This window comes from Clinocottus analis, unplaced genomic scaffold, assembly GCF_023055335.1.
Source record: "Clinocottus analis isolate CAN_PGR_092001 unplaced genomic scaffold, fCliAna1.0.p SCAF_6, whole genome shotgun sequence".
In the NCBI taxonomy this organism is placed as follows: domain Eukaryota; kingdom Metazoa; phylum Chordata; class Actinopteri; order Perciformes; family Cottidae; genus Clinocottus; species Clinocottus analis.
This window is the reverse complement of record NW_027176218.1, coordinates 8,419,821-8,445,606: the sequence shown is the minus strand read 5'-3', so window position 1 is coordinate 8,445,606 and position 25,786 is coordinate 8,419,821. Positions and strand designations below refer to the sequence as shown.

At 40.8% G+C, this 25,786-nt stretch overlaps 2 protein-coding genes across 3 annotated transcripts in view; both read left to right on the top strand.

The window, feature by feature from the left end:
- cunh15orf61 (chromosome unknown C15orf61 homolog) overlaps nt 1-15,278 on the top strand; it is a 31,336-nt gene extending 16,058 nt beyond the window's left edge. The window contains exons 4-5 of the mRNA XM_068603147.1: nt 13,296-13,491; nt 15,243-15,278. The gene's annotated coding sequence lies outside the window, so the exon portion shown is untranslated. The remainder of the gene's footprint in view (nt 1-13,295; nt 13,492-15,242) is intronic.
- A 2,447-nt stretch (nt 15,279-17,725) lies between these two features.
- Nucleotides 17,726-25,019, top strand: skor1b (SKI family transcriptional corepressor 1b). Of its 2 annotated transcripts, XM_068603375.1 has the most exons (8): nt 17,726-17,805; nt 18,263-19,997; nt 20,352-20,445; nt 20,541-20,645; nt 20,768-20,827; nt 21,224-21,298; nt 23,590-23,664; nt 24,361-25,019. In XM_068603375.1, the coding sequence occupies exons 2-8, from the start codon at nt 18,273-18,275 to the stop codon at nt 24,453-24,455; spliced, it is 2,229 nt and encodes a 742-aa protein (XP_068459476.1). In that variant the 5' UTR covers nt 17,726-17,805; nt 18,263-18,272; the 3' UTR covers nt 24,456-25,019. The 2 variants fall into 2 exon arrangements, with proteins under 2 accessions (XP_068459476.1, XP_068459477.1); XM_068603376.1 differs by lacking the exon at nt 20,768-20,827.
- Nucleotides 25,020-25,786: the final 767 nt, after the last annotated feature.

Below are 25,786 nucleotides of genomic sequence, written 5' to 3'. Positions count from 1 at the left end.
TGAACGGTCTTAAATCCCCAAACTTCAGAACACAGCGCTGTTCCTGGAGACTCACAGTCTGGTCTATGTTACTCTTAATGTCTAGTGGCTTGTTGCACTACATGGGTAATGACTGTGGAGCTATCAGAGCTTATCCTGTTCAACAGAGGATATTAAGGGGGGTAGTTACAAAGGCCAGACTTTAATTTGACCTCTGCCTGCCCTCTACTCAGGTGAGGTTGCTCGGAGAAGCAGGCGGGTGGTTTGGGCAGTTGGTGATGAATGACTGTATTTGGTGGGCAGATTGTTACAGTTCCACACTAATTGAGGGGTCAACACAAAGAGCAAATGTGGTAATTGAGTCACTTGTGTGCGGCTATGGAGCTTAAAACAGCTCTTTTGACCCTCTAGTATACCATGGAAGTCAACAACAAAGCACTCTCCCACATCCTGCTTTTATTGTGCTATCCAACTGATATTAATATATTTTTTTATTTGTGATTTTTACACAAGTCTTCAGTCTGAGCAATACAGTAGATCTGCAAGTGCATTTTTTCACGAGCAAAACTCTTTAAAAGCAGTCTGCAGTACAACGATTGACTGTCCTTGATATTGTTGAACTGTTAAATCAATGAGCAAACCACAGAAATAACCAGAATATAGTGCTGTTTATTCTGTTTCCATTAATACAGACAGACTACACACACGTAATATTTGTAACTTGTCTGAAATGTACTTTGTTTGTACATCTTCGCAATCTTATAGTGTTAATATTCTGCTATTCTCTTGATTGTGCTGTTTAGTACCTTGCTTAATAATTCATCAATCCAGTTCCCTTGTTCCCCTCTTACCTTGTCTGTATTATAAATTGCACATAGAAACAGAGCTGCAACTAACAATTATTTTCATTATTGGTTAATCTGACAGTATTTTCCTCTAATAATCGTTGAAACGTTTTGGTCTATAAAACATCAAGAAACGTTTTTCATGATTTCCCAGAGGCAAAAGTGCCTACTTTGTCTAACTCTTTAGGGTTTCTGGCCACTCCGCCTACTTTCCAGGTGCATCGAAAACAGATAAAGTCTGTCTAGGTAAAAACAAGTCTATTCACTTTTAGAGGTTCATTTTTCTGTCTTGGTGCCTTCTTCTGTTTTGTAAAACAGAAGTTCATAATATTACTAATAATACTATAGAATAATGTATTCACTGGTTGACCGAACAGGTTTTACTGGTAGAAAAGGTTTTATCTTTTGAGATATTTTGCCTGAGCCTCATACCGGTGTTATTTTACCAAAGTAGATCCTTTGTGGTGGACACAGTGTTTCCTGTGTTATTTGTTGGAGTTTAATGGAACTGTTGGCCTCCACATTTGCTTTGCTCCTGAAACATGTGCTCAGCTGAGACTTGTGCAGAACACCATCCATTTACACCTAATGGCCATCGCCTTTGAATGTGGTGAGTTGTGAACAACAGTGTGTGTGTGTGTGTGTGTGTGTGTGCGTGTGTGTGTGTGTGTGTGTGTGTGTGTGTGTGTGTGTGTGTGTGTGTGTGTGAAAAGCTACAAGGACAAATGCATTCTGCATTTAATGAGTGTGGGCAAAAGGGAACCTGGGTAGTTAAAACTAAGAGTTGGCGAGACTATTTTGTCCCTTGTTACCTGACTCTTCTGTTGCACCTTTAAACTGCAACATGCCACTAAACTACTCTGATGGTCTCACAGGACAGATGTAGAGGCTGCTGCCCTGTGTGAATGCGATTGATGGACCACATTAAACTCTGAGCTTCATCCTGCTTAAATGCTTTTGCACTCTAAATCTTTTCTGCTATATCACTGTGGAAAGACCACGCACTGTGGGGAGATGTATCTGTGAGATTGTTGGATCGTCGCTGTATATTCAGTTGATAAGTGGGTTAGCGATCATCACCAACGTATTTGTTTGTGTGTATTTATGTTATTGAATGCATCGGTGGAAACAAAGATGAGATTTCTTTGTTTACACCCGGCACATCCTCCCGATGGTCTGTTTAAATGTCCAGCATTCTCCAATAACACTCCTTGCTCCTGGCTAAGATGAGATTTTAATGCACAAACATGTGGATGTTGTAATTACCATTTGCAAGAAAAAGACAGCAGCTTCATTGATATGCTGCCGCTGATAAGGCAAGAGCTTGGCAGCGAGACAATGGCGGAGGCCACCAGGGGCTCGGCAGCAACCAGGGACACGGGACCGTCCTGCCTCCTCCGTCAATGCAGACGACCAACAAAAGCAGCCTGTCATTCACCGCACACGAGCGTTTTTAATTAATTTTCAGTCAGCTCTCCTCGGAGTGCTTGTGTGGTGACGTTGACCCTCAGATCTGCTTCATGAATGTAGCTTTCTCCTCAGCCCTGGCTGTCACAAGGTCAGCAGTGCAGGCTCCCTGAGCCGCAGCACCTTTTCTTTACGACTGGACTCAGGAGGCTGTGACCCTTGTCCTTACAAAGATGGTGCATGTGCTTGAGAATTTGTATGTGATGGAGGTCAGTCAGAAAAATGGCAGTTCAATTGGACTTCTATGAGAGCATGCTTAACATGACGAAGAGTATTGATTCTGAATATCAAGGCTTTGTATTCAGTAGTATGTGACCCTTATTTTGTCAGTTGCCATTGTAATTGTCTTTATCATGGCTGTATCAGTTATTGACTGTCAAAACCAATAACCTATTAAGCTTCAGAAGGATGGAATATATTGTCACATCCTCAAGTTGCATTAACACTCCACAGTGAGGAGTTTAGTGCCGCTCTCGCGCGCTACGCATGAGTACAAATCTGGGCGTCCTGCAGATAAGCCGGATCAGAGTTGATCAAATTGCTGTTGTCCTAAAGCCATTCTGATTTGGATTAATCCACAGGAGTGGTCACACCCGCTTGGCCTGTAAATCTAAAGGTCCATATGTTTCCTCCTGCCCTTTTTGATCTGCCGGGGAGGATGAAAGGAAGTGGGACTTCTATTGTCGTTAAATGTGTCAACTGTGTTCAAAGGGGCTTTTTAAATAAGTGCCCTTGACCTCAAGTTGAATTTTTAGGTTTATCTCGGTCTTCATGTTACTCCTCTTTTGTCTCCGTAGGGAGCTCCATTTAATCTGATTCACTAATAGCTATGAAGTTATTGGAAATGAGGGGTTTTGAGTGACTGCAGAGTTGTCCTCAAAGCTTTGCCATCATGCAGGTTGCTGTTCTTCTTGGCTTTCAAGCAGGCAATAAGACATGTTGTTAGTTATTTGCTCACTTAAATCTCACTGATGGTTGTGTTTTGGTTATGTACCCTTCACGCTATTACATCTTTCTCCTTTTTAGTAAAAAAAGAAAATTCTTAGGAAATATCCACTGGAAATGTATTTGGTCTCGGACCAACTTTAATCCAGTTGTTCAACAACAAAAAAATAAAGCATTGCAGGTGCAATTTTGGCTAATCTTGGATGGCATTATTTCAGCGATCTTTTGAATCTGGCCCTTGTGGATGGGTAAGATGTCCTCTGGTCTCTAAAAGCATTAGATCTAATGGTGGACCATTTTGCTCACAATTAATAGAGCTCCCCAAGAGACCAGGAGCCTATAGACTTGTGGAAATACTGTAGCAGCCTTCAGGCAGCTGGCTCGATGTGGCTTTCTTCCCCGTCACTCACATTTGTCGTAATGGCACGAGAGCCTCACTGGCTATTCCCCAATGCTGTGTGTATGCATGAGTGTGTGTGAGCCCACTGCCCCAAGCATGTCTCATTTCAAAGTGCTGTCACTCCCTGCTTCCTGGCATCTATTAACACCCACCATTATCATGCTAATCTACATTGTATGATTACATAAAGTAATTTATGCACAGTTCTATTCCGTGGCTGCGCAGGGATGCATGCGTCTATTGTTGAATGTTTAAAAAAGAACATTTTATGATCATCAGGTTCCTTTTGTTGTCTCTTCCTCTTTGGATCTAGTCTGTTTTGCTTCCTTATACTTGTCACACTTGTCTTCTTACTTTCTCAAAAAAATCCGATAAAGCTCTCGCAAAGATCTGAACGCATCTGCCTACTGAGAAAATAATCGTCAACTGAGCCATGCTGCTTTGTTCATGAGGAGACGATGAGTTGAGATCACTTTCCTCACAGTCCTCTTTAGCTCCGTATCAGAAATGGTAAGAATCTGTTTTGTGTTGAAAGCAGAGGGCAAGAGATGAGCTCTCTTCCTCATTTATTCACAGCTAGTGGAGTAATTAGGAATGCAGAGGGCTGTTAAATTAAAAGTGAATTGCACTTATTAACATTTTAACTACCAACCCCACCCTCTTTAGACACTAAACAAGGACAGTTTCAGCTCTAATATGCCTGAAGACTCCCGCTGAGGGGACTCTTTATGTATCTCTAAAACAAAGACGTTCTTTAAAGTAAGATCTCCCCTTTGTTTAAACAACCAGGCATTTAACATTCAGTGTAATATGCCAGGGCTTCCTCCATGCTGTCAGGAGACGCACCGCCAGAGCTTCTCAAACTCTTTGCTTAATGGAACACTATTTGTGGTCAGATTGGAAAGCTAATGGTGGTCCCTTTGAGGGTAACTCTCCAAATTAAATAGCATGGATTCACATCTGTCAGACAAAACCAGGAGGCTCTTTGTAATCAATGACCCAAACCAAGAGAGGCTCCATGGGGGGCGCCTCCGCTATGATGGCAGCAAGCATAAGGAGCCACCAGGGATGCAGGCAGCTCACCTGCACTAACAGCCACTGTGCTGGGCTTGTGGAGCAGGCTCGAACCTGCGAGGGAGCACCAGCAGGGTTAATGTACATTTATAGAACAGGTCAAACTACTTAGGCCAGGCACTGATTTATAATGCAGGAGTGCAATGTGACTAAACTGTAAAGGGAATTCTTGTTTTTCTGTGCAAACATTGCCGTCGGTGTTGTGTTAAAATGTTGAACCCCATTAATTTTATCACTCCCCCTCTCTTGTTTCTCTACGTCTTTAAATTTTGTTTGGAGGAGAGACTAGCAAGGCCTCACGCTGTTCTGGAGAATTTCCTCTCGTTGTTAATTTTCCCTGCTCCATATGGCGCCACAGACACTTCACCTGCAGGCTGTAGCAGGCCGTGCGGCAGCCAGCAGACGTCCTCGGGCTCAGGCTGTCATTTACACAGGCCTGTGCATCTGTCTGAGCAGAACAGAGCACAACAGAACAGAGACAGCTCTTCCATTCACCTCACAGCCTGAGTCCGGCACCATCCACCTGACAAAAATCAGATGCTATTTCTGAAATATGGCAAAAATATAAAGGTGGTGGCAGGTTAAGACAAGCCCTTCATGCAAAAGGCTCACGTTCGCACTGCCAGTTTGAAAAAGTCGAGCTGGAACGTAGCCACAGACATCATGCCAAATGTGCATGTGTGTGTGTCTGTCAGTCTGTATTTGAGCAGGTGCTAGCTTGTGTGCACACAAGTGCATGTGTGCGTATGTGTTTTCAGGAGGCTTGGAGTTAGCCTATGGCAGAGCCATGGAAGAGAGGGTTTCATCCTGGCTTGTCATTGATTAGAGAAGGGTCTTTAATTCCATCCCACCCCATGTTGTGATTCATTTGCATTCTGTGTCAGGAGGTAATGGAGTTTTGCTCTACGGTTTCTACGGAAAATCTTGAAGATGCGGTCTAATGTGCATGCAGCCGCTAGCAAAGAGCTTTCTGATTTATTATGTCTCTTGTGTTAGCAAATTGTTCCCCTTCTTCCTTGTGTTGGGGTAGGACTTTGTGTATTCAAGTGTAGAGTGCAAACACTGACTCCCAAGATATGTGCCATGATTTTCTACAAACTAGATTTACATTTAACATTTGTAGTTTTCTGTTCATCTTAGCTACCTTTTGTGTTCAGCAAATATATTAATCTGTGTATTATTTAGATAAAATATGTTCTTAGTCCCGAGCATTGTATAACCATTTTCTATTGCGAGATTTAAGATATTGGTGCGTTTTAGGTTCATGTATAATCAGAAAACGTATCACTTTCCAATTTATTTTTGTGGCATCTTTGACAGCATTTATTACTCTATTCAAATTATCTTTGGAAACGTTCTATTGTGCAAGTTGGTGTAATTTGGTGTACAACCTGATAGTCTTTATACTAATTTCTCTGCAGTGTCGTCTGTGAGCACTCTGAGTCCCTTGTCATTCCAGCACGTGCCCTTATTTTTCATGAATCTTGAAAGATTCCTGCTCACAGAGGCCTGATTTTCCCATTATGTCTGAAATGAGATATGAGGATAGGGGAAGCTACTGAAGGGGCTGGATTGGCTGTGGGTTTGTGACTCGGGTTGGTTTTCTGAGCAAAGTTGGGAAAATGTGGTGATAAAATTTGTCAACCTCTGGGGGAGGCCATGTTCAGGGTCACGGCTAAATCTGTGCGCCGCGAGCAAAAGGCTAGCCCATAATTCCAGCACAGACGAGCAGAGAGCTGACCTCAGTACAGCTGAGGCCAAGCTGCACTGATTTCTGCCCACCTGCAGGATCGTCAGTGGGATAACAATGAAGGCGAGGAGACAGACAAATCTCTCTCTCTCTCTCCCTCTCTCTCTCTCTCTCTCTTCTCTCTCTCTCTCTCTCTCTCTCTCTCTCTCTCTCTCTCTCTCTCTCTCTCTCTCTCTCTCTGTCTCTCTCTCTTCTTGGCCTGAATGTCCTTGCACACTAACCGTCTCCCTGCTTTTCTTAATTCCTCCTCAAAGAATAGAGCTGTTCACACACAGCGTGTTGCTTTTGAAGTAACAAATGGAATTTTCAAGGCATCCTCACAAAGTCTGTCAATGAAATAATTAAATGGATATTTAAAATGACAGAAATGCACTCTTACAGTTGCTATCCATATTCTATTCTATTAAAGTGTTGCATCAACATGCGATCGTGTTAATACGTCTTACCTATTGTGAGTCATGGCTCATTCATCTGATAAATATGTAAATTAAAATGTTTTATTTTGATAGCCAACATTAATCTCATTTGGATGTCTTAAACCAAATTAAATGAGAAAGTGTAACACATAGCAGTTTGGAAAGTGTGCCGTGAATTCATCACTGAATTAAAAAGGAAATGAGCAGGGAGCAGAACTTGTTCTTTTTTTTTATTACAAATGTTAATGAAAAATGTTATTGACTTGAACAAATGGAGAATACACCTGGAAATGTATATTAAAACCCCTTTCCAATTTCTCTCTCTGCGTAGTTTGCAATTATAGTTATTTCAGCAATAGTGGGGGAATTAATTTTGCGTGCAGACTGATAATGTTACCAGTGTAAGAAGAATGGATATTGTGTTGGATAGGGGGTCTCTAGGTATTTACAAGAAGTGGAGAGAGCAAAGCTTTACTTAATTGAAAGAATGAATCAATAACAGCTGTAGCCCTTTGTCAGAGAAGGCCTTGCAAAATGAGCAAGTAATTTACTGTGGACAATCCGAGGCCCAGTGGATATCTGATTGAAGGAGTGTAGACCATCAAGTAAAGCTGGATGCGGGTATTTAAAAAATGTTGTTTTTTTTAAAACTTAACAAACAACAAGGACAAGCGCTTCTTGTGGACGGTTTGGAGGAACCAAAGTAATTTGTCAATACTTTGTTTTCTCCTCACTCGACAATGACAAACACACTGGATGTTTCTTCTCACTCATGCATAAATCCAGAACTAGACTGAGAACTTTTTAAGTTGTCCTTTCCCTTTTCAAGCAATCCTTTTTGATGGAGCCATGGAGGGTAAACCTACAATCCCTTAATGTATGTTTGTGAAGGTTTCAAAAGTTTGTAAAGTTACTTTATTTCTCTCTGAAGAGAAGCTCCTCAACTGTGCATCAGTATGGATGGAATTGGCTTTTCCTCACTAGTTACATCTTACAATCTAGTTTTTCATTGCTGCTGGATGTTGGTAAATGTTTTCTCAGATTTAACTTATGCACCATTGCTCTCACGCCATCATCAAAATTTTCTTTTTTTTCTTCTTTTTTAAATCAATCTTTAAGGTAAATTAGTCTTTCTGCACACTGGCAGCCATCCCAGTATGTAAATTCATCTGCTAATTCACAACATGATTTCATTTCAACTTCCAAGCAAATGAGATTTTAATTGAAAATGAGATCTTCCATTGAGTCTCTCACTGGAGATGTGCAGCAGGGGAATGATACTTTTCACAGATTGTTTTTAGAGACAAGGACCCTTTTTTTTCTTCTTCCAAGCCATCTACAAAAAGATTGTATGTCTCTCAGCCCGCCTTTTCCACACAACCTGCAGGTTAGTGAAAATGCTCTGTGAAATTAACATTGTGCTTCAGCTCCTCATCGGTATGAAGAGGCGGCTATTAACATTTGTGTTTTTTCATTATGTTCATGTTGTTAACACAGGCCCACAGATTGCCACCAGTGGTGCAGTAATTTTGTCTTGCTGATCATAAAGTGTCCGAGTGGGTCATTTTGATTATGACATGCTAATTACATATTGCCTTTCTTCTCTGTGTATTCTTCCCCCCCAAACTCAGCGAATCCTACAGCCTTTAATAGTCCGTTTTTATGAGTTGGTGGAAAGAAAACAAAAGATCTCTGCCTATGTTCCTGTCGGCTATGTGGCACACATGCTTCACTGCTTCCCTTTAAACTTCCTAAATTGTGTTTCACAATAAATAGATGCCCAAGCCTTTAACTGCCAGTATTAGATTAGATACCATTAGATGTAATAGAAAATTCTCTCCTTGTAATATTTTCATAAGAGTTTGAGGCGTTTGATTAATCTGACCACATTTTATTGCATTAATGATTTTTTTTCCTTTCCACTCTGCTGTAAAGACATTGTATACAGGCTAATGCTGTTTTCTCTCTCCTCACTCTCATTCATCCTCAGCCGTTATTGCAATGCATTGTTGATGAGGTGAGTCGGCGTCTTATGTGCTTTCACTCCTAAAGTCATTCCTAATGGAGTGGAAACCTTATATTTTGTTTCCTAATGAAGCACAGGAGTGGCAGACAGCTCCGCTTGGGCTGTCCTATGGCTGCCTGCAGGTTGAAGCCACCGGCCCGAGCCTCGCTGCTCCGAAGGAGCCAGCAGGGGATGTTGGGCCGTGGCAGCAGACAGTTTACACATGAACTTATAGGTTGAGAAAATCTGAAGACACAAATCTAAAAATGTCGACCGGTAGAGGAAGTATTCACGCTATGTACTCACAAGCAATACAACAATATAAATATACTTCATATGATCAAAGGTCTTCATCAATAATGTTACCTCAAAAGAAAAATATTATAAGAATTGGGTTTCCGTTACTTTAGATTGAGCATTTATATTTACTTGCAGAGCGGGTCCTCTTCACAGAGCTAGCTGCCATGTTTCTACAGTAGCCCAGAACAGACAAACTAGAGAGTGTCATTCAGGTGTTTGTGTTTTCATGTTGGCCAGTATAAATCTCCTACGCACTTGAGCAACACTGTTTCACTCCCGACTCTTCAGATACTGATGTTGGGTTATTGTCCAAGAGCTTTAAACTATGACCCTCTACGTGACCCATCCAACCTGTGTGGACTATCTTGTACTTTAACTACGTCAGTCGCTCCGCGCGTCTAATAATGACGCGGCTGTGTTTAAATGGAAATTAATGGAAAGCGCAGTGGGGCGTTATCAGACGCCGAGGGGCACTGACCAAGAGTCGGTATTTGATGAGGTGTGAGTGAGACCAGGTGGGCTTAGCACACTGGAGAAGTTTCAGTTGGTGGCAATCTGCAACCTCGCCTACAAACAAATCCTTTGACCAGCACTTCCAAAACTTGAAGCCAGGCTGTTTTCATCATGTATAAACTGAGCATGGCCAGAGATATGAGTTGTATCAATATTAGTGAATTAAAATGATTTTTTTTATTCGCCAAGTAAGTAGTTGCTGTCAGACCAATGGAGTGGAGTAAAAGGTAAGCTATGAAAGTAATGACACTCAATATAGTGTCTCAGTAATCTGTCAAGTGTAGTACTTGAGTAAATGTACTTATATTTCACCACTGAAAAAGGCCAGCAGTTTTTGTTTTTGTTCTGCCAGAATAAATAAAAACAGCAGCATTTTGTTTTTACAGCACATTAAACTATAACAAGCTGTCTCTGGAGCTGTAACCAGTCTAACTATCACACTATTACAGCGCTGTAGTCTGAATAAAATTATAAGCTTTTCATAAGCAGAAAATGTGAGGATTTGATGGCCCTGTTCACTGAAGTGATATTTCTGTGCACCGAGAGTCCATGGTAAACTATCTGAGCTATTCTGAGCTGAGGTTTCACAGCAAGGTCACTTTTAAAACAAAATGTCTCCTCCGCTATCTAGGTCACAGCACATTCTGTTACTTTCTCCGAAACTTCCTTCCTTCCGTCCTTCCTGCCTCGGCTTATAATTAAACACGAACAATTATCCCAAATTTAATGGGATTTCAGAACCAGGCTTTTATTTAAGAGGTAATGAATAATATTTTAATTGCATATGTAACTGTGAGATCGAAATGTGCTTCTCTCATCACGTGTAATTACTACACTACATTTTTCTACTGTGATACTCTAAGAATGCGATCAATAGCTTTTTTCTTGTATTTTAAGGTCACTGCGTACAAATTGTGAAATCATCAAGTAGAGGAGGAGAGGAGGCATAAGTACACTTAAAACATATGGGCAGTGTCCTATTGTTTATTGATGTCTGTAATTAATGATATAATGCATGCCACGGAAGTAGTTTGACCCCTGAACCGATCATTATTCAGAGTGTAGTGGCATCAATCAAGCTGTGCTTTTCTCAGATCTATTTCTGTACATCCCCTGAGGGACAGACAAGCACCCACTGTATCCTCATTTGTATTCAGCTGACCAAGGCCGTAGTAAGAATGATTTAGAAGTCTGTATCAGACATTGACTATAGGAAACAGTAATACAAGATTTTACAAGCTGCTACTGAAGTTCATAAAGACTGCAGCTTTAACTTCTCCGCCTCAAACTCCCAAAAAAGTCATTTTCTTTATAGGACCGTGGTGTATTTACTGCTGCTTTTTCTCTCAATTCCAGAACAGAAACAACATGTATTTACTCATCTTTGGGAGATGTATCCAGTAATGACAGGCTCAGTGGTGTTATTCACCCTCTCCGCATCATAATGACCATAATGTCTGCCTTTTGGATGGAGTGCTGGCCAGATTGTTTAGGCGATCTGGAAGGAGCGACATGCATCGCTGCCCAGCCTGAGGTTTAGAGGTGGTGTTGATGTCCCACTCCACCAAGCATCCCAGCCTCTCCTCAGGACGGTTGTATTAGAATAAGTCATTTCATTGTTAATTTAAATGGCTTAATACATCACTCTAAGGTAACAGAGTGATGTGTGAGCAGCAGAGGGAGAGAGTATGAGAAAGAGAGGGAGAGAGATGCCATGGGGTGTTTCTTTAATATCAAATGAAATTGAATCCTGCATTACCTCACTTGTGCCGTTTCTCAAGCAGCTCCCAGGCTATTAATGGAAAGCTGTAACAGGATTGGTTCAGTCTTTCGCTTCTTTAATTTCACCGCAGCTCCCAAATGTTAGGTCTTTGTCTCATTGCTGATCCCTGGCTGATCTATGGTGTTGTCTTTATCCCGCCTGCAGTCCATTGTGGCTGTGTGTTGTGTTATTGGGTCAGGTGAATCTATCAAGGACGGAGAGTTGGGCAGTTCACACACCAGGGGGATAATTACAGGGTGATTGGTTTCCTCGCGCTCTCTGCTCCCACTATCTTTGTCTCCTCTGTTAGCCTCGCCCTTACATAAACGCACACAGCATGTCTGGCACTGGAAGTCGACCAAAAAGCCACTCAGTCCCGGGACCCCGGCCCTCTTACCTGTTCAATCTCTGGGGCTCCTCTTTTAAACAGCTGTGCTTGTTTAATAGAGAACATGTGCACCATTGTTTACAGATGTTTGTGGATTTATTTACACCAGCGGATTGACTGGAACTCAGGAGACAGCTGACTTTAATTCTCCACCACCACATCTACTGCTATTATTAACTTAACCTCTTCCCATAAATAATTCATCATAGTTACCTCCTAATCTCACACTTTTTCTGTCTCACCCGGCCCTGAATCCCGTCATCTGCATGTCCTTTCTGGGTCATAATGATACACTTTCACAAGCTGCTGGTCAAGTTCATATTGAGGGAACACAAGTTTAATTAATTACTGTGTTAAACTGGTTCCAGTTTTGTCCCTTTTAAAGGACTCGTTGACACTTTGGGAAATATCCACATTCACTCTCTTGTTGAAAGTTAGTTATGAAGAGCAATGCCACTCTCTCGTCTGACCTCAAGATGTGAAGCTACAGCCAGGACTCTGTCAACTTATCTTAGCTTAGCATGAAGACTGGATACAGCGAGCATGGCTTTGTCCAACAGAAATTCAATCCACATGTACACAGCATTCGGGGGCTTATGTTGGGGTGGAATAATTCATGGCTGGGAGCAGTATATTCCTGAAGTGACTTTTCCCTCATTAAGCTACAAAATGTAACTTGTATGCTTTGGTCTTTGTATGGCCAACAAACAAACACGGTGCTGTTTCCCTCTGCTTCCAGTTGGGATTCTTAAACCGGATTTCAACATTCCTGCAAGGCGATGTGTCCGATGAAGACAGACAAATGTAGGCTTGTTTTGAAAAACCTTTTAACTGAACAGAAAAGAAAACAAATGTGTAACAACTTGTCAATCAACCTGCTTCATTTTTTTATCAGCGTGTTTTGAATGTAATCAATGTAAAAATGTTTACATGAAGATTGTGAAAAACAAACCTCACTCCAAAATATTTATTCTTCAGAAGTACTTGTAGGCCTACTATGCAAACATATTTTCTAGTGAGTCCGGTTTTGAAAGATCTTCTACAGTTATATTATCACGCAATGCTTCTAAAATTCTTGAATGAATGGATTTGTCACCTGTAAAAGTCTGGAAAAATGGAATCTATAGGTTTCTATAGTCCTTGTGCATAGCTAATCTAACTTGCTGTTGGCCGTAGTTTCACATTTAAAGTGTAGTATATTTTACAAAATTTAAAATGTCGAGCTATTCCTTTAAACCTTTATATACGTGTTGGATACCGCTCGTATTTCTGGGATGTGTTTGCTTTTGAAAGTTTGTAACCTTAGAAGGGCAGTTTGTTTTTTTGGTGGGATGCTTTTACTTGTTTATAATGCAAGGGTTACCTCCAATCCCTGGTGTTGACAAGTATGTTTCATAACATATCACCTGCATGTGATCTTGATGGAAATCTCTGGTCTTCTGTTCAAACAGAGAAAGAGAGCTATTTGCACTTCCTGACTTTGAAAGCTGTCAGCAGAGCAACAGTACTTTCAGTACTCTGGACAGTTCCTCCACAGGGAACGTTCTCCACAGAACGTTCAAACCAGAGACTCTCACCTCACCCCAAAGTCTGACGGGGGACCCCAACACTGAGTCCAACACAGAGATGTGCCTCTTGCAGACGATGGTGCGTATGTGTGTGCGTGCATGTGTGATGAGTCCACTGAGTCGACCGGCCCTTCCCCCACATACACGTCTCATCCACCCAGAGCCATTCTATCTGTATGGAAATTTGGGCTCCACAGCTGGAATCCCACAAAGCACTGTCATCTACTAATAGTTATTATCTCTTTGGCCTGCTCCCTCACAAAAACCCTGCAATACAAGCACATCGCATCTTTATGGTAATGCCCTACAATATAGCCCGCAGCCATGGTGCATAGACCTTTGTTATCATTACGATAATTCCCATTCTCACTTGACTCCTCATTACACCACTGAAACTGCTCGGTGTTGGATATAGACAAATTTGTGCATCTTTCTGTATTACACTGTAGTATACAGTGTTGATACACAAAACTTAAACCCCCTAAATAAACATAGTGAGGCGGTCGGTATAATGACAATCAAGCATAATATTTGTCATGTTGGATTAGCAGTAGAGGGGCTTGTGTGCTTATTGTGCAGATGTGTTGTAAATATCACTATATGTTGTTTTCACAAAACTCTGTGGTCTTTATTAATAATTCCATGAAAACTGAAATTGCAAACTCACAAAATGAATGCACCTTGTTATTACAATATTTGTGAACAACTGTTTGGAAGGTCTAGGATGGATTTAAAATCTTAACAAAATGAGATTGTGTGAAAGGTTTAGTCTGATTTATTGTTTCGTAATTTCTTTTCAATACAGAAACATTATAATGTTGAAGTCTGGTTTAAACCTGCCACCTAATCTGAATCGCATGCTTTGCATTACCCTGCAGATTGCATGTATTTGCTCTTGTCACGTGCATTTTATTTTTATATTTTTTTATTTAGAATTTCTATCCTCTATATTTAATTTTTCTAAATCTCATTCTTCACAAAAAATTAAGGATTATGCAACATTTTATTTCACGACACAAAGAACTTGAATCTTTTCAGTGTAAAATGTCCTCTTCTTGTCTGATGGATACGGAGTGTAACGTCATAAGAGGCTGAATTAGCGAGAGGTTTTCTTGTCTGGTTTTCCAAAAATCAAACAGACCAAAGAGCAGGTGGTTTACTATATATATATATATATATATATATATATATATATATATATATATATATATATATATATATATATATATATATATACATGCCACGATGAGCTTAGGGTCAGCTCTATGTAAGAAGCAAAGTACAGAGACACGGACCTCGCTGTGGCTGCTCGTGTCCTTGCGTCTCTTTATGAATGCCCGCACAAGGCCTCTGGATTGACACAAAAAAGTAATTGCGGAGTGATTGGCACAGCTTGTCCCGTGCAGCCTGCGTCCCGCACTTGAAGGCTCTCCTCGGAGCACCCTCATTGTCACACAGCCTTTTAGCACCTTTGTTCCTACCTTCCCATAGGACCTCACAGCTCACCATTGGCAGATGAGTCCCTGTCTGTGACAAAAGGGTCTCCGCGCTCAGCCTCATTTGATGCAGGGAGAACTCCACCAATTCCCCCCTCACACACACACACACATTGCACACCACCTCCTGCGAGGAGAAATGTTCCGTTTAGCGGTGCAGGATGTGGAGGTCAGGACCCCGGGGTGGGCTTTTTGGAGACAAATAAACATCAGAGCAGGAGAGGAGTGATGTCTTGTTTACACATTAGCAACCATTTAGCAAGTCTCACTGTTTTCACTGCATCTCTCCAGTGGCCTCTCAAAGCTTATCTTTCTCTTTTGTTTGTCTTTGCAGCTCAGAATCCAGTCTGGATCAACGCTGTGGTCAACAATAGATGATTTGAACAGTCTGAGTTGATCTTGATTAGGATCTGTGCTGCTAAAACCGACACTAAGCCGGTTAGAATAAGTCATGTATTATATAACGTTTCTAATAAATAACTGTGACTCATCCAGAATAATTAGCCAGCAGCACTTTTTTCCTGTGATTTCCATCAAACAGTTTTTTCACATTTTGCTCATGGTCTTACCCTTCCACTGTTTATGTTTTAATGATACGCAATCAAGCAAACACACACGCGCACACACACACACATACACACACACACACACACACACACACACACACACACACACACACACAAACAGCATCTTGCTAATGCCATCTAATGAGGTGATGACTAACCACTTGTTATAATTGCTTCAGTCTCCTTTTAATTTTCAAGCTTATTAATCATATGTAGAGTTATTTAAGAATGCATAAATTAATCTTAGATTAAAAAGCCTATCAAAGCCTCAAAACAATTAAAGAGTAAGGTAAGATTTCCCCTGGGCTGGCACTTTTATTTTAATAGAGTGTTCAGGTGATTATCATACTTTGATGCAGCACTGTGATTAATGCAGACACACTTTTAAATGAGCTGTTCTCTATTGCAAAAAAACAGGTAGCATGAGCCTTCAGATGACCTTATGACTTCTTGGGTTACTTTTCTCATTTATTTGCCCTCTCATAGTACACCTCTTCCTGCAGTGAATGAGTCTCTGGCTGTTTATTTTAGTTTGGAAATGTGGATTTCATACACATGTGTTCAATTGTAAGGGTCTATTTTTTAATCTCTTTAGATGGACAGACATTATATCCTTCCAGTTGGAGTTTTTGAATGAATCTGAGAGCAAAGATTACTTTTACTTCAAATGTTTGTGTTTATGACAATCGAGATTTACCAGGATTTACACGTTCAATAATCCATAGGCATAGATATATCTGTTTGATTTGAATTTGCTCTTTTGACGTGCAGACCCGCCTCAAGTCGGATCAGAGTCTGATCCTTTACATGGACTTTCACTCTCAAACAAAATGTATTTTCATAAGATTCACATTGAATCTTTGAAAGATTTGGTTTTAAAACGTGTGAGATCCTAAAGGCAAATAGAAAGCGAAATAATTTTGTTCATGATGTTCAAATAACAAATTACATTTCAAGCAAAGTCTTAAAGGTTTCACATTTTCATTTTTAATACGATTTGCCAACTTTTTTTTTTTTTTTGCTCGGCGAATAACAGTAAAATTGTTAATTACCATTTCGATTTACATTTAGTATCTAACTGTTTTACGATCAAATTATAGTTTTATTAGATCAGGCGAATTGTTATTATTTTTTAAATGAACCAATCGCGTGTAGTATTCGCTGTCTGTATTCAAATGAACAATAACGTCTTCTCTTGAAATAACTAAATAACGATGAACAAATTGTCATGACTGCTGTCCAGTCCCACTGAAGTCCACCGGACCGAAAGCAACGTGTCCCGTTTCCTTCATCAATCTTACATCAGCGCGTGCTGCCAAATTACAACTCACCCAAAGCTTTATTGACTTTAAAAAGTTAAACGTCCGTCGCTTATGGCGCGAGGCGGTCCGCATTGTTCCTCTGTCTGATCTTTTTTTTTTCGGCTCGCAGAAAAGCAAACAAAGCGCAGTTCGCAGAGAGTGACCTTTAGAGCAGCTGCTTGTTGTCAAAAAGCGTGTAGGCGAAGTGTTGCTTGTGAACGATGAATCCGTGGGAACCCAGCACGTGCTGAAGGCCTGCACGTCGTATTCATCAGCGGGCCCGGACTCCATCCACGCGACAATGTGTCGGTGCCTCCCCGCTGTGTTTAGCGGCATGTCAAATCCCACTGCAGCCTCCTCCGTGCATAATAGTTAGTTTCCCCCAACAGGAAAACACAAAATCATTGTTGCAATGTGAGCGAATACCCTACCGAGTAATTTCAGATTGATGTTCGTGTTTTCTTTTTGAATTTGCAATATGTGTATTCCTTATGCATTAATCAACATGTTTGTTAAGGTACTGCTTTTGTTTGTTCGATCATTATAACATTCCTAAAGTGTGTAGACCTGCAGGCTGCTGTAAGACCAACCACTCAAACCAAACCATCTTCATTGGTCATGAATCCATAGTTAATGCAGACTGTCAGTGTGAGTGGGAGTGCACTTGATTGCTGTGTGTGTGTGTGTGTGTGTGTGTGTGTGTGTGTGTGTGTGTGTGTGCGTGTGCGTGTGTGTGTGTGCGTGTGTGTGTCGTAGAGGGGGCTGTACTACAGTCTGCATGCCATGTGGACACTGCTGCTGCTGCTGCTGCTGCTGCTCGCGCAACACAAACCATCTGCGCGCACCCGCATCGGAGCAGAGTGAGGGGACGACAGTGAGCAGGAAGGGAGGCGGTGTTGCACGGACAACTGCGTCCCACTCCTAAAGCAAACATATTTGACATCCTCCAACAGACTTCTCATCGCATCCGACTTTCACTTGATCCCAGCTTCCTCATTTACGACGGAGGGAAGCTGCGCGAACATTGAAGGTGAGTTTTGGAACCCGATTTCAATCGTAGCAGAGTCTGTGTTTGAGGCATGTCTTTAATATATCGAGATTTCAAAAAAGAAAATTGTGCATTTTTTTCCAAAATGTAAACCTGCTGTTGACAGTGGAAAAAAAGGTGGAAGTTGCAGGCAAATATAAATAATATGAGTGGAGTTGTGAGTGCAGGGACATAATCAACATCAACATATTGTTTTTAATAACAAGATGTTTTTATTTTTACTTTGGTCCAAAAAAAATCAAAACAATTTTCGAGTTCATGCAATTTCCTCAAAATGCCTCAAGGCCTGTAATGGTCTGCCCTCTCTTTTGCCATGTTTAACAGTTTATGAAGTGATGAGCTAAACGGCTTCATTAACGTTCTTATAAAGCTTTACTTGATTCTGTTATATGGCCAAATCTCGCGTATTAATGACGAACGTCGTCTCTGCAACTTCTAGGCCTCCAAGGATGGACTCCATACCTGCGGGACAAGACTCCAGCTCTTCGCCAAGCTCCAAACAAGAACTTTCCTACCCGAGCACCAAAAACATGAAGCCCAACCAGGTCGGCGAGACGGTGCTGTACGGAATACCGATAGTGTCTTTGGTGATAGATGGCCAGGAGAGACTTTGCCTTGCCCAGATATCTAACACATTGTTGAAGACTTACAGCTATAACGAGATACACAACCGGCGTGTTGCGCTAGGAATCACCTGCGTCCAGTGCACTCCTGTCCAGCTGGAGATCCTGCGGAGAGCCGGTGCAATGCCAATCTCCTCCAGGCGCTGCGGGATGATCACTAAACGCGAGGCCGAGAGACTATGTAAGTCCTTCCTGGGAGCTCATGCGCCGCCCAAACTTCCAGAAAATTTTGCCTTCGATGTTTCCCACGAATGCGCCTGGGGGAGTCGGGGCAACTTCATCCCTGCCAGATACAACAGCTCCAGGGCCAAGTGCATCAAGTGCTCCTACTGCAACATGTATTTTTCTCCAAATAAATTCATATTTCATTCGCATCGCACGCCAGAGTCAAAGTACACTCAGCCAGACGCAGCTAATTTTAATTCATGGAGGAGGCATCTCAAATTATCAGATAAAGGGAGCCAGACAGATGTACTCCACGCATGGGAAGACGTGAAGGCCATGTTCAATGGGGGCAGTCGCAAGAGGACGCTGCCAGGCAGCGGGTCAGAGTCCGGCTCTTCCTTCAGATCTCACGGACACAGCCGTCCCCGAGAGTCACCTGATATACCTGCAAAGATTATCAGCTGCGACGACAACCGGGGCGGCATGACGAGCACCCGCAACTACCCGGTCATCCCCGTGCCCAGTAAAGGCTTTGGGATGCTGCAAAAGATCCCACCGCCGCTCTTCCCTCACCCGTACGGGTTCCCAGCGTTCGGCTTGTGCCAGAAGAAGGACGACAGCGTGCTGGGAGAGCAGAGCAAAGCAGGCCTCCCGGGTGTCCTGTGGCCTGGTACCAAGGACAGCGCCTATCACTCCTTCCCCATGTTCTGGCCCGCGACGGGCGCGCTGCCCATGCCTCCGTACCCACAGACTCAGCACAAACCCCTACCGGAGCTGCTGTGTCCTCCGAGACAGACCGACATGGACATATCTGAGCACAGCGACCGGAGCACCAACACGTCAAAAGACAGCATGGTGGAAAACGACCGGTGCTCCAGCACTCAGTCGACGCGCAATGAAGATGACAAGTCGGGGGACGAGGCGAGGCCGCCGGAGGGGATGACCCTCGCGCCCCGGAAAATCAGCTACGTGTCCGCGTTCAGACCCGTTATTAAAGACGCCGACTGCATCGCCAAGCTGTACGGCAACAGGGGCGCTTACAACGGGTGTCGCTCCGGCTATTTATCACCGGATTTTTTAAGCGAGAGCTCAAGCTACCGGTCCATGTCCCCCTGCGGGGACAGCGAGGGCGAGCCGGACGTGGACGTGGAGACAAATAAAACACCAGAGGAGGAGGAGGACTCCCGGCCTCTGCCCTCGGTGTGTCCTCGGACTCCCCCAGGCTTGGCTCGCAGCGTTTCACCAAACAACTCAGACTCCAAGAACCTGCAGGAGAGCAGTGTGGTTGATTCCCAGAAAATGAGCCTCCACGTGGCCCAGTCCTCTGACAGAGAACTGCAGAACAAGCAGTTATCAGAGACCCACATAGCTGCGTCTTTCACTGAAGTGAGTGACTTATAACTGAGACACATGGCGATAATAAGCTGTAATATCTCTCGAAGGTTTTCTGAAAATGGGTTTATTTCCTTGGCTTGTGTCTGTGACAGATATCTCTGTGATCTTGTGGCAAAATGTGTCTTTTATGTTAATACAGTGTAACAGCAGCAACGAACAGCATGTCCACAACATTTAGAAAAAAAAGAAAAACATAAATCAATCTTTTAAATAAAAAATGTACACACTGCAACTTAGAGTATATTATTTAATTATTATTTCATTTTGTATTAGTTATAAATATTTTTTTGCCAAACCTGTAGCACTTTTAAGAGTTGAAAGAAGTGGTGATTCTGTCTTCTTTAGGTGTACACACCGGAGAGGGGTGAGCTGCAACAAAGGAGCAGTCCGTATCAGTTCAGACCTGCGAATTACAAGACTGGAGTACTTACAACAAATGGTTAGACTTTTTTTCTGTTTCTGTGAAACATTTCGCCGTTCAAAAAAGAAAAAGAAAATAAAGGTTAAAATTGCATCGATTTATTTTCTCTTAAGATGATAGTGCAAGTAAAGAAGAGCCGTCTTCCACAGTGGAGGAGATCGAAACGAAATCTTTTAATGAACAAAGCGGTGATGAGAACCAGCGAGAGCCGGATGAGGGTGAGTTACACCGAGGTCAGCGAGGTGGCTTTTCTCTGTTATGAGCTGTAAGTTTTAAGAAATAGGCTCTGGCTCTTCTTTTTGCAGATAGGAGAATATCATTTTATTTTCTGTGTATTCAGGCGAGGACGCGCCAGCTAGAGCTCTGCCAACACAAAGAGCCATAGAAAGTCTGGCAAAAGGTAAGACGATGTCTTACCTTTTGATAAAATGATTGAAAGATAACAGGTTTCTTTAAAAAATAAAAAATATTAATACAAATTATAGTAATTATTATTCAAATTAAATATTATTATTATTATTATGATCTACTTAAACCTATAATTACTGATTATTTTCTTTCTCATTTTTGCCTTGAGGCAGAGTATTTGGCATTCGTCCCCAAAAACATGAAAGGCGAATTTTTTTTTTATTTTTTTTTTTTACTGCAGGCCCAGGAAGACTTGCTCTGAATAGTTGATGTAAATGGTGGCGGTGCCCTCATCACTGTCATTAAAAATAGAAAACTGTCCTAGAAGGAATCCTGCTGTACCTCTTCTCCTTCCTCCAACGTCCTCTATTTTTTGTTTGCTTTTTAGAGGAACTACAGAAGCAGCTGTTAGAGCAAGTTGAGCTGAGGAAAAAACTGGAACGTGAATTTCAAAACTTGAAAGGTAAGCTAAATTCTGCAGCCGTGCTTTTCCACTATTTGAGCTTTTATCACCAAAGCATTGATTTGACCGACAGAGATTCAAAAGTATTTCTGGTGAATGTTAAGTGTTGCTCCCCTGTCATGTTTGTAAGTCAGGCCAAAACATGAACCCGCATGGCCAAAGCAGTGGCATGCATGCTCCTCTCTGCAGAGCAAAAAAAAAATCTGTCAAAGGGCACCATTCTCCCAAAAATACTAAGTGGTTCAGGGACACGCTGTCCTGGAAAGAGGTGCTTTCAAACCCCATTTAATCTGATTTGAGAGGATTATTCCATGCTGCAATTATTAACCTTCAGTCCTAAAACATCCCTGCATCTTTAGAAAATAGGTGGAGAAATATTTTACTCAATTTCAACAACAGAAACAAGGTTATAAAACTTGATTTAAATATATTTGGACACAGAAAATTAAAAAAAGAAAGGGTAATGTGAAAAAATATATATATCCGAATTGATATTAAACTGCTTTGAAATGCAAAACAATGTAAAATGTGACAAATTAAAAGTATCTGTGCAATACATACTTTCAGAATATCTGCACTTATATTCATAAAAGCTCAACATTGGTGCTGTGGAGATCTTAGTTCTTAATACAGAAGTATATCCATGTCCAGAAGAAGCAACACAAATGCTTTATATGAATCTCAGGTGAATTGTACAAAATACTGATATTTTGACTGCTCCAGTATTTTAAACCAGACAGTAACTCCTTAACACATTCTCTCCAAAATGCTTGAAATTGTTTCACCCACTCAACTCTTTTCACATTCTGTTTTCCCAGAAAGCTATTTGAGAATCTCATTAAATTGGAGAATGGATGTGACGCACATAACTGTTTGATCAGACCAGCAAGGAGAAATCAACTGTACTTCACAAAGATGTCTAGCTTGTAACATTTTATGTATTACTGCAAAATCTCTACAGATCTACAGAAAGGAAAAAAACAATTAGCCCTGTTATGTTGTAAAGGTAACAAGTATTTCTCAAAGTGGTCACGTTAGACCAGCCCATGCAAGTTCAGTCTTCATCATCTTTGATTATATAACTATTATACACCAAAACATATGGAAACTGATACATTGATACATTTGACCAGAAGAACATCTGTTATTACCTGTTGTGTATTGTTTGAAATTATACTTATTTTGTCTCACCTAATTGCAACATCACAAGTAAGAAAACTGTCTTAGAAATTAATTAAACGCTATAAAATTCAAGTACTTTTGATTGTCTACAAATTCATCTCATATGGATTTTAAGATTCTGGATATTATCATTTGATCACTTCATAACGAATGGGATATCAGTTTCCAGACCATAGAGCTGTGTGGTGGATTCAACATGGATATTAAAATTGTCCTTTCATTATCTTCTTGGAGAATTTGGACCGAGCTTATGGAGTTTGATAAACCCAAAATCTAGTCACAAGACAATGCAACTGGTTTATAGCAGTATAGCACTGTACATTCTTCCGTTCTAGATTCATTCTCTCTTTCATACTTTTAATTACCAAAAGGTGTGTTGTTATAGGATCAAGTCATAGTCGGCAAACAAGATACAATTAAAATATAACCAAAGCATGTTGATTACACAAATGTCTCAACCGACCAGAGACATTATTAGATTTGTCATAGGTCGTTTACTTTTAATCAAAGAGGATTTGAGGTGGCTTACATTTAAAAACAGCTTTTCAATCTAATGTAGTAAACTCTCATTGTTGCATTTGTTACAATATATTCTGACACTGAGCAATTAAGTAGATTTTTTTTCAAGTTCAATTATTCTAAACTGAACAATCTACAAATATCATCATTTCTTCTATCCACTATATGAAATTTAAATGAAAGTATTTCCACACCATAGCATGACGTTTGCTTCCATTGTAGCCCTCTCGATGAGGTCCCTGCTTCTCGCTTTATCTTGAGAACAGCGCCCTCAAGAGGCTGGTGCATCTCCGGAACGGACCTCTTTAAGAGTTATCACGTTATTCATCTCCTATAATCAAAAATCTATTGAGGACTTCATCCAATACTCTTTGTGATTATTTCAATTTTTTTTAAAAGTGTTTTTCATATTTATTTTATATCAATACACTATTTATGACAAATGTCAGAACAACATTTGTACAAATATATCTTAAGTTAACGCCTTGTGTGTGTCAAATTAGGCTTTTGTTGATGGTTGTGGTTTTGTTGTTGTTTTTAGAATGGCGGCTCACCGCATTACTGACTCAAATCTGCTATTTGTTTCTCAGATAATTTTCAGGATCAAATGAAAAGGGAACTTTCCTATAGAGAGGAGATGGTTCAGCAGCTTCACATCGTCCGAGGTGAGAGAAATAAAGCAATGGGAGCGGATAAAGAAGCGTGGATTCCCAGATTTACTGTGACATGTTTACCGACGTGATTGATGACAGACTATATGCACGAAATGCTCTGTTTGGATATCAAGGATTTGCGTTGTCTGTAAACTTCCATTTACGCGTTTGAAACGCATCACTTGCACTTATGTGGAAAACACTTCCGATTTATTTCACATTTGACCTGTGATAGATTTGTTAGGTTCCACTTATTACAGAATTAACTCACATTACCATATTAAATACAGAAAGGAATTTCTAACGTAATGGACATCTCAATTATCGATGGGCTCAGTGCACCTGCGTCTTTATATCGCGCTTATCCACATTATAGTCGCCTTGTGCAGCGAGTTGGACCAAGAAAGATAGTTCGTGTTGTTCAACAGAAGTTGAAGAGTATAAATCAGTGAAATAACAGCCAGTGAGGCAGATTATATTTCTGACACCAGAGGCTCATAGACAGACATTTAACAGACTCGTCGATCCAAACATTTTTGGAGCATGACCCTCAACCAATTGATCCTATTATTGTGTAACTGATTGATTCAAAATGCCTGATTCAAATACATCAATAGTGTGTCGTAGCTTCATATATTTTCCCATTAGACCGATTTACTATCGCATGCACGTACACTATTGATTGTTTTATCTCCTTCTTCATAGAAGCTCACGACGCTTTACACCATTTTTCGTGTAAGATGTTGACTCCTCGGCACTGCAGCGGATCCTGCTCCTTCAAATCTCCTCTGCTACCGCCCTGAATCAAATTATCACACATTTATATTAGAAGGAAACAAAGGACACATACTGCTCCTATCAAACCATGGAAAACTTCCAGGATTGAAGTTTAAAGAAGACTAACTTGTACTTGTTATAAAATGTGTATCCTCACTGTTTGTCACCATCTTGCATACAGTGTATTTAGTTTTCCTGAAATTATACCATTGATGATATTTATTTTTTTGTGGCAAAGTGCAATGACAATGTATGTATCTTGTAATAGTTATAGGTTGTTATTTCGTTGTTTTGTTGTCAATAATAGCAGCTTTGACGAGCCAATTCATTGATCCTTATCCTTGTGAATTAGCCTACTACTTGCTGAATTCTTCTTCGCAGGACAACTTCCTTTGAATATAATGCACTTTAAACACATGATGGGATTACCATAAACACTGTGTGCATTGAAATAGGCCTACAATATAATTATTTGTAGGGGTCAACTTTGTCTCTGAAGACTTACAAAACACTGTAGTAAGCTGAATGAGGTCACGTGTGACCTTGAAAGTATCAATTCAGAGTAACCTATTTGTTCATGTAGCCTAATATTTGTTTTCATCGCTAATAAATATATTAATTTATTAAAAGAAACGTGGATTCTTGCCCTCAGTGCATAATTCCCTTTCTTGAATTGAATTTATATACTTTTACCCATTTATCTCCTGAGAAGCAAACTATTTTAATTGATGTGAAACGTTTATCTTTGTGTGTTGAATTATGCGGTTATTTGTTTAGTGGCAAAAACAAGAAGCAATGAGAAAACACTTTAATTTAAGTTGGCTTTTTTTATACCATTGACCTACATAAAAGACTGCAGCTAATGATCATTTGCACTGTTTGATAGCTATTTATATGATCCATTAATTGATTTGACTATATATCGTTATGTAATGTCAAGAATAGGGAAACAGTCAACGCAAGTCCAAAACACAAATAGCCTTTAATATTCAGTGATATAAAATAAAGAAAAATGCCACATTCTCACACACAGAGAACCAGCAAATTTTGGCCATTTGCGCTAGATTACATAAATGACTATCAAAATATTTGGTATTTTGGCCATGTATTTTCTGCAAGGACTAATAAAATACTCGATTAATCGTTTGCTATAATACAAATGAAAAAGACGAAACATAATTTAGTATCACGACTCGCAGTCAGTGTTATCTTTGTGCAAGCTCTTTTATACGGGCAGAACACAATTCCACAAACAAATGAAATGGTATATTAGTGTTAGGCATAACAACTACCCTGAATGTCTCATACAGTTTTAGGTGATGCGGCAGCGCCGCCTTTTGGTTGTGGAGAAGAAGTG

Bases quoted from the DNA above. Each gene is read 5' to 3' on its own strand.
- skor1b (XM_068603375.1), top strand. From the start codon at position 18,273: ATGGACTCCATACCTGCGGGACAAGACTCCAGCTCTTCGCCAAGCTCC. The intron at 20,446-20,540 runs GTTAGACTTTTT...TTTTCTCTTAAG, and splicing joins TGGAGTACTTACAACAAATG to ATGATAGTGCAAGTAAAGAA. The intron at 23,665-24,360 runs GTGAGAGAAATA...TCTTCATAGAAG, and splicing joins GCAGCTTCACATCGTCCGAG to CTCACGACGCTTTACACCAT.